This window comes from Sinohyriopsis cumingii, unplaced genomic scaffold (assembly GCF_028554795.1).
Source record: "Sinohyriopsis cumingii isolate HCF-2022 unplaced genomic scaffold, ASM2855479v2 utg000131l, whole genome shotgun sequence".
Classification (NCBI taxonomy): domain Eukaryota; kingdom Metazoa; phylum Mollusca; class Bivalvia; order Unionida; family Unionidae; genus Sinohyriopsis; species Sinohyriopsis cumingii.
The window spans coordinates 2,089,114-2,102,889 of NW_028315872.1; the positions used below are offsets into that span (position 1 = coordinate 2,089,114).

The following is a 13,776-nucleotide window of genomic DNA, read 5'->3' on the forward strand; positions in this document are numbered from 1 at the left end:
ATAGAGGCACCTTGAATGGTATGAGTATGTTTGTGTTTTTGATTTTCAATGTAGCTTTAACAATTATAGTCATATCACTACAATTTCTGCAGTGTGGCACTAAAAATGTCTAGCACTGGGGCATAATTCCACTGACATGTAGCATCATGTACCACGCAGTCGCATTAATCATGTACCACCCAGTCGCATTATCCTGACACAAGACCAAGAAGTCCTAACACTAACCTCATATTGCTGAAAAACCAAGCGAGGCAGCTGCTAGTACCATGTTTATGAGTCTTTGGTATGACTTGTCCGGGGTACAAAGCCGCGGCCTCCTGCATCCCCGGTGGCTGCTCTAACCACTTATGCTACCGGAGCAGTATGAGTTATGCTCAGTATAAGGTGTGGTAAATGGATGGATTGATGGATGGAGAGAAGATTACTGAAATTGAAGAATTCCATATAGCAGAAGGCACATATGGGTTACCAGTGTAATAACTGTAGCAAATATTATGTATATACCATAAACAGTTTTAGAGCTCATGATGTTCAAGTGTAGATAATAGGCTTATTAATAAAATGAAATATGAAAATGTTTGAAACTTAAGAGACATGAATAGTAAAAGGCATAGGAGTCATATATGTATCATGATTGGTAATGGATTATAATGCCCCTGAAACAACAGTACAGATGTTAGATTCATGAACAGACAAATGGATAAATATGCTAAAGATGTCAAACCGGACACTACATCTACAGTACTAGTCCAATAACTGTCCCAAATTTCAATGAGATACCTTAAATGGTTTTTAAGTTTTACCCTCAAACTAAAGTGTGGAACATGGTTGGATCAATAAAATATTGCAGCCGAAGAACTGTAAATAGAAATGGCAGATCCACATAAAACTAACTTAATGTATACCCAGTCTGACAGAGATGTCTGCAACAGAGTTGGAGATTTTGCTCAGAAATGGATGTGTGTATACTGGATATACAGATGAAAGGATGGAGAAATGCTAAAACAAAAACTACCGAAATTGAAGAACTATTAATAGCATGACTACTAGCCAAATATTTACGTGTACTAAATGATACAGATACTTAGAATGGTTTGAGATGTGCTCCAGAAGAGAAAATGTCGCTGATGGATGGATCGATAGATGGATGAATGGAAAAATCTATGAAAAATACTCACAGACAATACTGAAACTTATAAATCCTGAGTAGCAAAAGGCATTTCTGTAAGTTCTACATCCAGTACGTGTACTAAGTATCACATAACTACCTTATACGGTTCTAGCAGTTCTAGTTATTTTTTTTTCAGAAAGGAACACACAGATAATGGCATGATAAAAATAAGAAAAAGGCAAAAATAAAAGTATTGAAAATAAAGAACTACGAACAGGAAAATGCACAAATGGACAACTAATCCAATGTTTTTACCAAGTTGTATAGATATACATTGACCGGTATGAGAGCTCTGCACTATGGGGTAAAATGGACCCTATTAACGGATGAGGAGAAAATGAATAACAGCAAAAAGAGATACACTGAAGCTAAAGAACTGTTAATAGGTAAATGCACACATATTGACCACTAGACCGATATATGTTCCAAATTTTCTAAAGATACCCTGAAGGTTTTCAGATTTATTCTATGAAAGTAAAATGTTTACCAACAGTAAGACAGAAAATCATAGCGATATCAATATTATCGAACATATGGATGGATGGGAACACTGACACACAAACAGAGAGACACAGTGATAGCTGTCCTTCCATTATTACATACCAGGTGGATAGCAACTATATATACATATACAGATGAGAGATACAATGACAGTCAAACAGAGTGACCCAGCCATAGTTATCATATCACCATTATTACATACCATGTGGATAAAAACATGACATATGGATGGAGGGATGGACAAACAGGTCAACATCAAAGCATTATGATACCACTCATCAAGACATCAAAATATAAACCCTGCAAAAACAGTATCTTTAAATTATTGTTCAAAGGAGTACACGTTTGATGTATCACATAACTGATGTACACTGGTCAGCAACAAGTTCAAAACTGAGGTGGCAACATGTTTGAATGGAGAACTGAAGCTGGTGGGTGTCGATTTTCAAAGCCCATTTTTTGCGCAGCTCAAGGGGGCTAAACCCCCTACAACCAAAACCAGTCCTCAATTTTGGTCTTGTTCAATTGTTCTAGATAACCTTTGCTTAAGAAAACAAAAAGGATTTGATACACTGTAAACAACCTACTTTTGTCCATATGTAATAACTGATAAATTTCAGTATGAATAATCTGCACATTTTATTGTCTCATTTCAAGATTCCCATTTTAGTTCAGTTCATTTATCCTGCTTTATCACACTTTCGACTATACCAGAGATTTTTCACTTACGAAGACAGTAACTGTTACTCAAAACTAGGCTTTTTGGTTGTGTTTCATCAGGGTGCCGTTTTCTCATGTGACTCGAGTATATAGACTAGGTTTCGAATTTCCTTTATTACTTTAAATCACAGAAAAACAATAAAGAGAAAAGGATCAAAGTCTGGAGTGTAGGTTTTCAGTATTAAAATAAAATGAGAGAGCCTTTTTGAAATCAGATACGTTGGTATCTATGTCCAAGGGTGTGGAAATAAAATAATAGACACCACCGTTTTAATAATATACATAATTCTGAGACAGTGGCCCAACTGTAATGTGTGAAATGTGTTCATGTGGAAAGTGAAAGATAAACTGACATATGGAGCAAATCAATATCCCTTGGTGCATCTGTCCATCGATTCCCGCAGCGAGTCGATGATTATCCCACACTGGCAGGTGATTGCTTTTCATTGGTGATAAATATTACAATGTGGCAGGCTTCTTTTTTGTTTCTTCCATTGCAATCATGCCAGTCAATTTAAAAACCAATCACTTCAAGCATATTCTTAACAACGAGAGTTACTCAGCCCGTAAACAATTTTTAGGCAGATTCCACTTACATTTTAGGTGGATACAAGGTGTATTCCCCTTAAAAGCCCTAAATTTCAGGCAGACTTTAAGCGGACTGGGAATACACCTAGGGTGACAGACTGAAACCGTCTAATAGTTAAGCATAATATTACTCATATTCCTGCTCGAGGATAACTGTTAGATTGAAACGTTCTGATTGTCCAGTTGATTTCCTACTGTAAGACTGATTTTGGATATAGACTGATTTTAGCAGAAATGTTAGGTGTAATTTTGAACTTTATCCAAAGAACTACAAGAATAGACAAATCTTTGATGCAAGGCAGATGTTGGACTTGATCTGATGTTTACTCTGACAAATTTTTTTTTTGCTTCCTAATACAAATATGATGTACAAATATCATACCCTAGTGAAAATATGACTGAACTTTCAGTGAAATCGCAGTGAAATTTCAGTGACATTCACTCAGATGTCCTCTTTTATCCAAAATTATGGAAATTTACTTAATTTCAGTGTAATTTCACTGACATTTTGCCTAAATTTCTGAAAATATCAGAATTTGTGATTATAATTTCACTGACATTTTGCCAACATTTTTGAAAAAACAAGTGATATTCTGTGATTGCAGCATCACTGAGATTTCAAAAAGAAATATCAAAAAGAAATACTACTTTACTGATATAAAAAATAAACCTTTATTCTACTTTAAGATAAATTAGGTTGTTTCTTCAACAATCTGAATGATTTTCACCAACATGTATATTTCCCGTTTCTGATAGCTGTAACTCCATTGCTCATTTTGGGAACAACTTCTTTCACGGCTTTCCTTGTTATTTTTTTTTTTCTAATTTTTTTCTTGCTTTTTGTTTAACTTGAATTGGCTGCAACTGCTCTCAAAAAATATTTCTTTTCATTTTAAAGCAGAATTTTGCTATTCTCCTGACCTTAATCTGATTTTCTTCGATATGAACCTGTTATGTCGTCTCCAAAACGTTTCTTTTTTTAAATGCTCTGTCCGGTCCCATTTTGCAATGATCCTTTCAACAAGTATTTGTTTCATATATTATTTAGCAGATAATAGCTGTACAGAACTTTCTGATTGGTCAAAAGTTGGTACTTGCCCAATGAAACTTCGTGTAACGGAAACCGATGGGAATGAGCATGCTTTCCAAACATGACGTTTTGAATTTTCGAGAGATACGAATTTGAATAACCATTTGAACAATGTGTGGCAATGAGACTAGCTTTAATGCAAAATTCGATGGGAATGTGATCAGTCAATTTGTATGAAAACAATGCCAGGACTAGCATTTTGCGGTTTTGGGCCAGAAAGATTTGAACTACAATTACACAGCTTTACAGTAGCGGCTAATGTGCTAAATATGACAAGGAATTAAACCAAGATGATTTTGAAGTTATATAACTCCAAACTTATTCACTTCCAGAATTTAAAAAGAGGCAACGTATAGAGCGCTGGTGGGGAATTATTGATGTCCTTGCTAGATACCCATCTCTATCAAAGAGAGTCATATATTTGCAGTTTTCTTGACCCACAAGTATAATCATCCTTCAATATCGCGAGTGGCATTATTATTTACATCAACAGAATATTCTATGTGTGTTAGAATCCAGAGTAAAATAAGACTAATTATATCATGATAAACATTTGTCACAGCTGTTTATTGAACAAAGACTATTTCAAGCAACCACAATAGCATCACAGTTTGTACATCAAAGAGTTAAGTCTACAGTACAATTCTCATATCTTTTGGATGTCTGATTGTTGTGGTAGTAATAATAATACAGTCCCATCAAAAGTGTGTTCGTCTTTGTGAAACGGGCGATTTTTGTCACCACATCTTTATATGCCAACTCAAGCCGGTGTGCAAAGCAGTGAATACCCTGTAAAGCTGGTTGGATGTTTCTCAGTTTAGATACAACTCCAGCATTTTTGCCCATCATTACACTTGCTACGTCACTACCAAATGCAACAATCTTGTTCTGCCAATTAGCGATTCCAGCATTATCCAGTGCAGTGGTAATCACCTTCAGGATACCTTCAGCATCCACGTTATCTACACTATCAATTGCTAGGAACGATGATTTAATTTTTCCTCTTTTGCAAATTCTTATATATACAATTTCCTCCTCCTGAAATGAACTGTCAGTACAACCTTCGCACACTGTTGCAAAAAACCTTGCTTCATTCATACCTGTGACAAATTTCTGTCTTTTGCTTTCAGCCATGTAGTTAGCAAATGTAACAACCTGTTTATCATTTCTTAAGTCTCTCCAACATCAACTCCTTTCATCTCATCCACCTGACACAGCCATACAAAATCAGTGAAGGATATTCTGTTCTTTATGACAGCATGTGCATTTCTATACAAATTAATGAGCTGGTCAAATACATTCAGATTAAAACTTTCCAAGATCTTACAAGCGGTCAATTCTTCTGGTAGTATCTGCATAGCTGCTTTTCTCTCTGAACTCTTTGCGTTACCCCCCAGTTTTCATGTATGTTTACCCATTACATCTTAAAATTTGAACAACCCGCAACAAAACTATATGCTTTCTCTGTGTTTCTTTTTGCGAATTCCGTACACCAGTTGCACCGCATAACGTTCTTTTCCTCATCATAATTCAGCCATTCCCGTCTTTCGTCCTTGTCTTCTGAAATGTTCAATCACGCTTTTCTCTATCATAAGAATTATTTCCCTCTTTTATGTCATTTTCATTCAAAATTTGCTTTTTTCCAGTGGCTGAGCATCTTCAATAAAACGCCACATATTGCGTGCCCTATAAGGAGGGAATTGAGCCTTGTTTTGAAACACAATATGTTACAGTATAACTGACGCGAATTATTTAAAGTAAGAAAAGAAATGGCACTGTGTCCTTTATGTAAGAAAGTCAGAGCAAGAAACATGTTTCAAAACACGTGCTTTTGCCTCCCTCACCCTAAAATTAAATGGCCTCTCCCTAGTAAAGACTTGACTTCAGCAGATGTTCTCCATGATCAAAGCAGTGGGTATTGTAAACACTTATAAAATATTAGCATCAGAAGATAATGTTAGTTTCAGCTTGGAAAAGGTGTGTTCCCATCAAGCAAAGTCATCTGACTCAGTGCGTTGTATTTAACAGCTCCAATTATGGTCTCATCATTAATAGTGTAAGTTTGGTAATTGTTCTTAATTAATCTGACCTCAAATGAATTTTTAAATTAATAATAAGGCGGAAAATTTTCAAATCTTAGCTGCCCATGCACAGCAATTTTAATTCCCAACAAATGTACGGCATTCTGCTTGGATATCTCTATGTGTATTCAATTATTTGTTCCTTCTTGCAAGGGAAAAAAACAAAAACTATTCTTATCATCATAGAAAAAGTAGTTGTATGGGAAGGATATGTCAATAATGTAATCGTAATAAAATGATCTAATTCTTATAGTTATTTCGATGCAAATATAAAATATGCAGTTTCTCATGTGTGACTGTTGGAGCATTTGGCTAGCGAGCACAAAAAAAAAACAAACATGCAAACTAATTTCTTTGAATAGTTGTCGTCGTGTTCTTTTGTATGGTATACTGCTTTGTAATTTGTATCAGTGGTCGAGTGAATAAAGTGTGATACCACATCATTTTTCATTTAATTCTTTATCAGATTAATTAGGATCAATTACCAAACTTCCATTATTAATGACAGGACCATAATTGGTGCTGTTTAGCAAAATGCACATAATGGATGGATTCTTGTTATAGAAACGCACCTTTCCGAGGCAGAAATTGACATCATCTTCACATGCTAATATTTTATGACTGTGTTTACAATGGTCACTGTGTTGATTCTACAGAACATCTGCTAAGTCAAGTCTTTATTAGGGAATGGCGTAAACAAACGCTGACTACTGATAACCAAAACTTACTAGTCTTACTAGTCCATTGGACTGTTAACATTATGAAAGTTACTTGTCTGACAGGAAATCTACTAGCAACCAGCTAGCGGACTACTGCTAATTTCGAGCGCTGCTGACAGTGTCATATTATTATAACAGCTGTATAATTATTCTTCATGTGCACTGAAATATTACCCTAGTTAATAAAGTCCTATTTAATTCATATCCATTATTTATCTGAAACCTTTTAAATGTTTGTGCAAAAGTACTGTAACTTCAGTAAAATACTAAATAATGGTCAAAACTTGAGTGAAATCTCACCACAATTTAAGTAAACTGTCACCAAACTTTCAATGAAATCTTAGTGATATCTTGCCAAAATTTCAGTTAAAGTTTGCCAAAGATTTTATGAAAACTTGCCAGAATTTCAATGACAGTTTTGGTCAAACATTTTGTGAAATCTCACCAATATTTTAGCGATTTTTTAGTGACCTCTCACAAAAATTTCAGTGAAATGAAAAAGACATAAATAATGCCATCATGGAACAGGTTTTATATGGAAGAAAGAAAACGAGGACAAGGAAAATCTAATTCTTTGATAATGACTGCCAAAATAAAATTTATGATCCATTTTTAAAATTATTGTGAGTATGTATCATTGACTCCCAATAATTTCTAAATATCATAAGGCAGTTTAATAGAAATCTGAAGCAGATTTTGTATTGGAAGATTTCTATGTGGACATTTTAGGCAGCTTCTTTTGAGACGGAAACCTTAGGCAGATTTTTATTTCAGGTGGAAATCTCAGACGGATTTTTTTACAGGTGACTGTAACATTTTGTGCTGGCCACAAGAACCACTGTAAGCCATTTAACTTCTTTATCAGAGAATGATGAGTATATCATAACTACACCAAAATAAAATCAGCTATCAGCTAAAAACAAAACATAAAAATCAAATAATATCTTCATAGGAAAGGAAGCAACTCGCATTCTGTTAAAATAAGTGTTTACTAGCATGTTGCATCTACCCATGAATACTTCAAGATACTAAAATAAGTATTTACTGGCATGTTGCATCTACCCATGAATACTTCAAGATACTAAAATAAGTATTTACTGGCATGTTGCATCTACCCATGAATACTTCAAGATACTAAAGTAAGTATTTACTGGCATGTTGCATCTACCTATGAATACTTCAAGATACTCACCCTTCATCATAATCGGTTCTACGACATGTCTTGCTGTCATGATGTAATTGTGTCCAACACGAAATCCTGTGCCAGATCCACAAGGAGTTCTGATTATGCCAATGGACTTGGCAAGTTCTGCAAGTTGTTTATGGATAAACACTGTCTCAGTCTGATCAATTACAGCTTTCAAATTCCCTTTCTGAGCTGTCTCAACTTCACCCTGTACTCCAAGGTTTGTCTTCGTCCCTATTTTTTTGTGTAAAACATACTGGTGATGAAGAACATTATAATTATATTTCAAAGTACAGTATGTGTAGATCCATGGATAAAATGGTGATGCTGAGGCAAACTGTGCTATTAATTTATGATTAAAATTCATGTTAGTGCATTAGGAAGGAATCCCAAGTGGACCTGACTTTTGAAACTCACTAAGACTGGTCATGTACCTTCACGTGGCTGTCAGCTTGTACTCATGAAGTGTAAGCTTGGCCAGGTGCCTTCACATGGCTCTCAGCTGGCACTCGTTTAGTGTAAACTTGGCCATGTGCCTTCATGTGGTTGTCAGCTGGCTCTCATTAAGTGTACACCTGGCCATTTGGAGGGATCAGACAATAAAAAGTTCATATCCAGATGATTGACCCAGAATGAACAATGATACAGCACATATCAATTACAGATAAACAATGACAAGCACATATCAATTACAGATAAACAATGATACAGCACATATCAATTACAGATTTTAAAAAATAGACTCAATCCAGGTTTTTTAACTCAAATACCAGACAATCATCAGCCTCTGCCCAGATTAAAGACCCAGACTGTAAAAATATATGCTATCAATCCATGAGGATTAGTGATAACCTGGTTTTCAAGATGGCTGCCATGGTGGTCATGCTGGATGTCAGATTGGCACCAATTTCATTCAGGTTCAACATCATAATAAGTCTTTAAGTTAAACTCAAACACTGATATGATCATCTATTTAAAGGGAGTTATCGTAACACGTTTTTAAAGATGGCAGCTATAGTGGGAATATTTCATGTCTAGCACTTCAGAAATGATCTCTTGATCAACATACCATCCAATAAGTTCTGGTCTATAACCAGCAGAACTAAAATATAATCACTATAGATTTTGTCTCCTCCACAACAGGGATTAGAGAATAATTTTAGTTCAAGATTTTAGTCCATTTTCTTCTGCCCATGTTTTACCTGCATTTAAGCAGATAATGACTTTATTTAAAGAGGGTAACACAATTAGCTAAGAACTAATCTACCTTGAGGCCCTCATACAAAGGAATTCATTTATTTTAGCTGCATTTCTGAAGCCACTGGATATATTGAGTTTGGAAGAAGGAAATAGAGTGGGCATTTCTAATCTCAACTGGAATACTATTCCAGAGCAGAGTTCCAGAGTATTGGAAACTTTTTTTAAATAACTCTTTATTTGGTTTGGGAATTTTATACTGTTTGGTAGACATGGATCACAGGTGGGGAGTATTACCAGGTAACCTTATTTAAAGAGGGTAACACAATTAGCTAAGAACTAATCTACCTTGAGGCCCTCATAAAAAGGAATTTATTTATTTTAGCTGCATCTCTGAAGCCACTGGATATAATGGGTTTGGAAGAAGGAAATAGAGTGGGCATTTCTAATCTCAACTGGAATACTATTCCAGAGCAGAGTTCCAGAGTATTGGAAACTTTTTCTAAATAACTCTTTATTTGGTTTGGGAATTTTATACTGTTTGGTAGACATGGATCACAGGTGGGGAGTATTACCAGGTAACCTTATTTAAAGAGGGTAACACAAATAGCTAAGAACTAATCTACCTTGAGGCCCTCATACAAAGGAATTTATTTATTTTAGCTGCATCTCTGAAGCCACTGGATATAATGGGTTTGGAAGAAGGAAATAGAGTGGGCATTTCTAATCTCAACTGGAATACTATTCTAGAGCAGAGTTCCAGAGTATTGGAAACTTTTTCTAAATAACTCTTTATTTGGTTTGGGAATTTTATACTGTTTGGTAGACATGGATCACAGGTGGGGAGTATTGCCAGGTAGCCTATACTGGAATAGTGATTGTAAATATTCAGGAGCACTATTATGAGATATCCTGTCCATTAATTTGCCTTTTCTCAAACAGATTCGGTCTTTAATAAGTAAATTTTTTAACCTACCAGATAAATTTTCCTTGCTTTCTTTCTGGATTGATATTAGCCCAAATGCTCTTTTTTGAAGATGTGCCAGCTTTACTATGTTTTTATCATCTGAATTACCCCATACTGTATTACAGTAGTCTAAATAGGGTTGGTTGTATGTAACTGTTATAAAAGTTTTCTGTGCCTTTCAGGGAGAAAATGTCTTATCCTACTGAGAAGCCATAAATTTGACTTGACCTTTTTACTGATATGTTTGATATGTTCAGTCCATGATAGGTTATTATCTACCAGAACACCAAGTAGTCTTTCATGACAGACCATTTGCAAATTTGTATCCTTCCATATCAGACATAGTTCATCACTATCAAGATTTGTCCTTCTTTGCCATGTTGAGATAGGTAATATTTTAGTTTTACCAGTATTTACCAACATGCCATTGCATGTGCACCAGTTTTCCAGTTTGTTTAGGGTATTCTGTAAAGAAATTTCATGTTCATGCTTTGTTTTGCTTTGTTTTTTTGGATGTCTGACAATGTTGTGTTATCTGCATAGAGATCTGTAGATCATATCGAGTCTCTTAGTAAGAGTGGAAGGTCATTAATAAATAAAATGAATAGTAATGGACCTAGAATTGAGCCTTGTGGTACTCCATATCTAACTGTTCCATGTTCAGACAGAGCATTATTTATGTAAACATGTTGTGTTCTCTCACTTAAGTAAGAAGTAAACCATCTAATTGTTCTTTCATCACACTGGTAGATTTTCAGTTTCTTCAAAAAGGATTTCATGATCCACCATGTCAAAAGCTTTCCTGAAATCTACAAATACAGATCCTATTATTCTACCTTGGTCAAGTGCTTGAAACCATTTATCAGATAGGGAGATCAAGGCAGTCTCACAGGAATGTTTCTGTCTAAAGCCTGGTTGATTAGGGTGTAACAGCATGTGTTTGGTTAAATATGACATGAATGAGTCATGGACATGTTTTTCAATTAATTTTGACAAGTCTGGTAGTATTGAGATTGGTCAGTAGTTATCAGCATCATTCTTAGAACAGATTTATGAATATGAGTTACTTTGCAGTTTTCCTTATTTTGGGGACAGATGAGGTTGCAATACTTAAATTAATTATGAATGTTATACTATCTACCAGCAGAGGCAGAAGATTTAATGAGTCGTGGACCAATCTGATCAAGTCCTGTAGCTTTCTAATAGTATCAAGTTCACTGAGACATTTTTTAACAAAGGTTTTTGATACTGGTGGGATAGAGAAACATACCTCCTTAGAGATTGTACTGCTGCAGAACCTTTTCAGTTCATTAAAGTTGTTTTCTAGAACTGGTTCTTTTAACTTTGTGGTAATGGTGGTGAAAACATCATTGAAAACATTTGCAATGTCAGTGTCATCAGTGACCATGGTGTAATTTACTAGAAGGGAGTGAATTTATTTGTCTGTGTTTTGTGCGTTCCTCCAGTGAGTTCATTGAAGACTTTCCAAATGGAGTTTGTGTTGCTCTTTTTGTTTTCAAGCATGATTGACAATAAGTTTTTTTAGCTTTTTTAATCATACTTGTTTTTTTATTTCTCCGTACTTTATATTGTCCATAGCCTTGAATTGGTTTCTTGTTTTCATAGCATCTAGGATTTCAGTAGTAAGCCACTTAGGTTGAATTTCAGTCTTTACTTGATGTACTTTTGGTGGTTCATGCTTAGATACTACATCCGTGAATAAGTCAATCCACACCCTCATGGCTTCATCTATGTCATCCAAATTTTGGATCATTTTCCATGGAACTTTATATAGATCATTGAGAAATTGGTCTTCATTAAAATTTTTGAACGATCTGTAAGTGATCGTTTTGTGTGTATTTATCTTATTTTTCTTGCATTTGACCTTTCTTGTCAAAAAAGTAGGATAGTGGTCACTATGACCAACATTTGGTACATTAACACAAGCCACATTGTCTGGTAGGTTGGTATAAATGTGATCAATAAGAGTGCTCGATTTTTCTGTTACCCTTGTGGGCTCATTTACCAGCTGGTCCAGTTGTTCCTTATTTGAGTATTGAGAAGGTCTTTATTTATATCTCCAAGTATATATGTTTCTTTCTCCTGTGCTAGAACATTTTCCATTTGTTTCAAAAAGATATCATTCCACATTGCTTTGGAGGAAGGTGGCCTATAAATGAAACCTACTAGGAATGATTTTGCATTATTTTGAAAAATTTCCACCCAGATACTCTCAATTTCATGTTACTCCAAGTCAAGTTGCCTTTCTACATTTACATCTTCCTTAATGTATACAACAAGACATCCCCCCCCACTGTCTCTCTGTTCCTATGTAATGGTTTAAAGTTGACATTAAATATAGTGCCTATGCTTTGATCTACAGCAGATACAAGTCACAGAAATAAAAAAGCATATGCATTATCTCATGAGGACACAGTTTTGTTTTAACTGCAACTATCAAATGTGTACATTTGTCAAAATCTCATACGAAAAACACATTAAGCATTTAAAGCTGATCATATCGTTACAAATATCAGTAAACCTAATTGTCCTAGTAAAATACGTTTCCTCACTAATACATAGCAAATAATAAAACCTTAGGAGAACTACTATCTCGTAAAACCAGTCCTTCCAGATAACACGTTAATATGGGGATTGGTGCCAAATCCCATCAATATCTTAGTTGCTACTAGAGTGTAAGACATACTCTCTCTCTATGGATATAACTGCAGCGAGGCTGGGATAGTGTATGTGCATTATGGTTGGGTAAGTATTTGAAAATTAACATATTTTACTAAAACAAATTAGTTTCTTCTCTAAATACGTTACCCAATCATGCTACCTCAAGACAATAGGTAAAAGGTGGAGGGAGGTACATCCCCTTATCCCAGAGATCAAATATCCAATCCCCTAAGTTAATATGAGACAGCTTTTAGGTAACCAGACTGGAGAAGAGTCTATCTTTCGGATAAAGGCTTCTCCCACCCACTTCATGAGCGATATTGGTCCATCATATTGGAATTGTAAGAAGAAATGTACTGCTGAAGTTTGCCTACCAATTTCCAAAGTAGTGAGGAGGCAAGACTTGTGTGATGGATGAACTAATTAAGCTCTTGAAAGTAGATCAATTGATGTCTTGTTCATCCAGATTAACCCCATGAAAAGTCTACTTGGGCAAGGGTTCAGTGCATTTGGCAAAGTGAAATTTAAAAGAACATAAGATGAGACAGATCATTGATTCATGTGATATCCTCTACTCTATGATAACACACTGTGTTATTAATCGTGGAACAGTAAATTTATCTGTGTTGGGTGCTAACTGTCTTTCATAGAAGAACCTAGAAAATTAGTTATTGTGATATGGATATCTCCATTGGAACAAGGCACTCTGGTGTGAAGCACTGAGATTATATTCCAGTGCTTTCCTATACTGACCCAGTTGGTCTTGTATTCCCTAGTTTAGGAGAGTAGTAAGGATGAAGAGACACTCAGATACTTTTGATTCCTGTATCACATTCAGAATCCAAGGTTATTAGATGTATTAGATGTGTATACA

The 13,776-nt window shown here is 35.2% G+C and overlaps 1 protein-coding gene across 4 annotated transcripts in view; it reads right to left on the minus strand.

Moving 5' to 3' along the window:
• Positions 1-13,776, minus strand: part of LOC149774817 (uncharacterized) — a 296,842-nt gene that overhangs the window by 7,357 nt on the left and 275,709 nt on the right. For all 4 annotated transcript variants that reach the window (XM_089944712.1, XM_089944713.1, XM_089944714.1 and 1 more), the window contains one exon: positions 8,063-8,290. In XM_089944712.1, the coding sequence (XP_089800838.1) occupies positions 8,063-8,290 (228 nt within the window). The remainder of the gene's footprint in view (positions 1-8,062; positions 8,291-13,776) is intronic.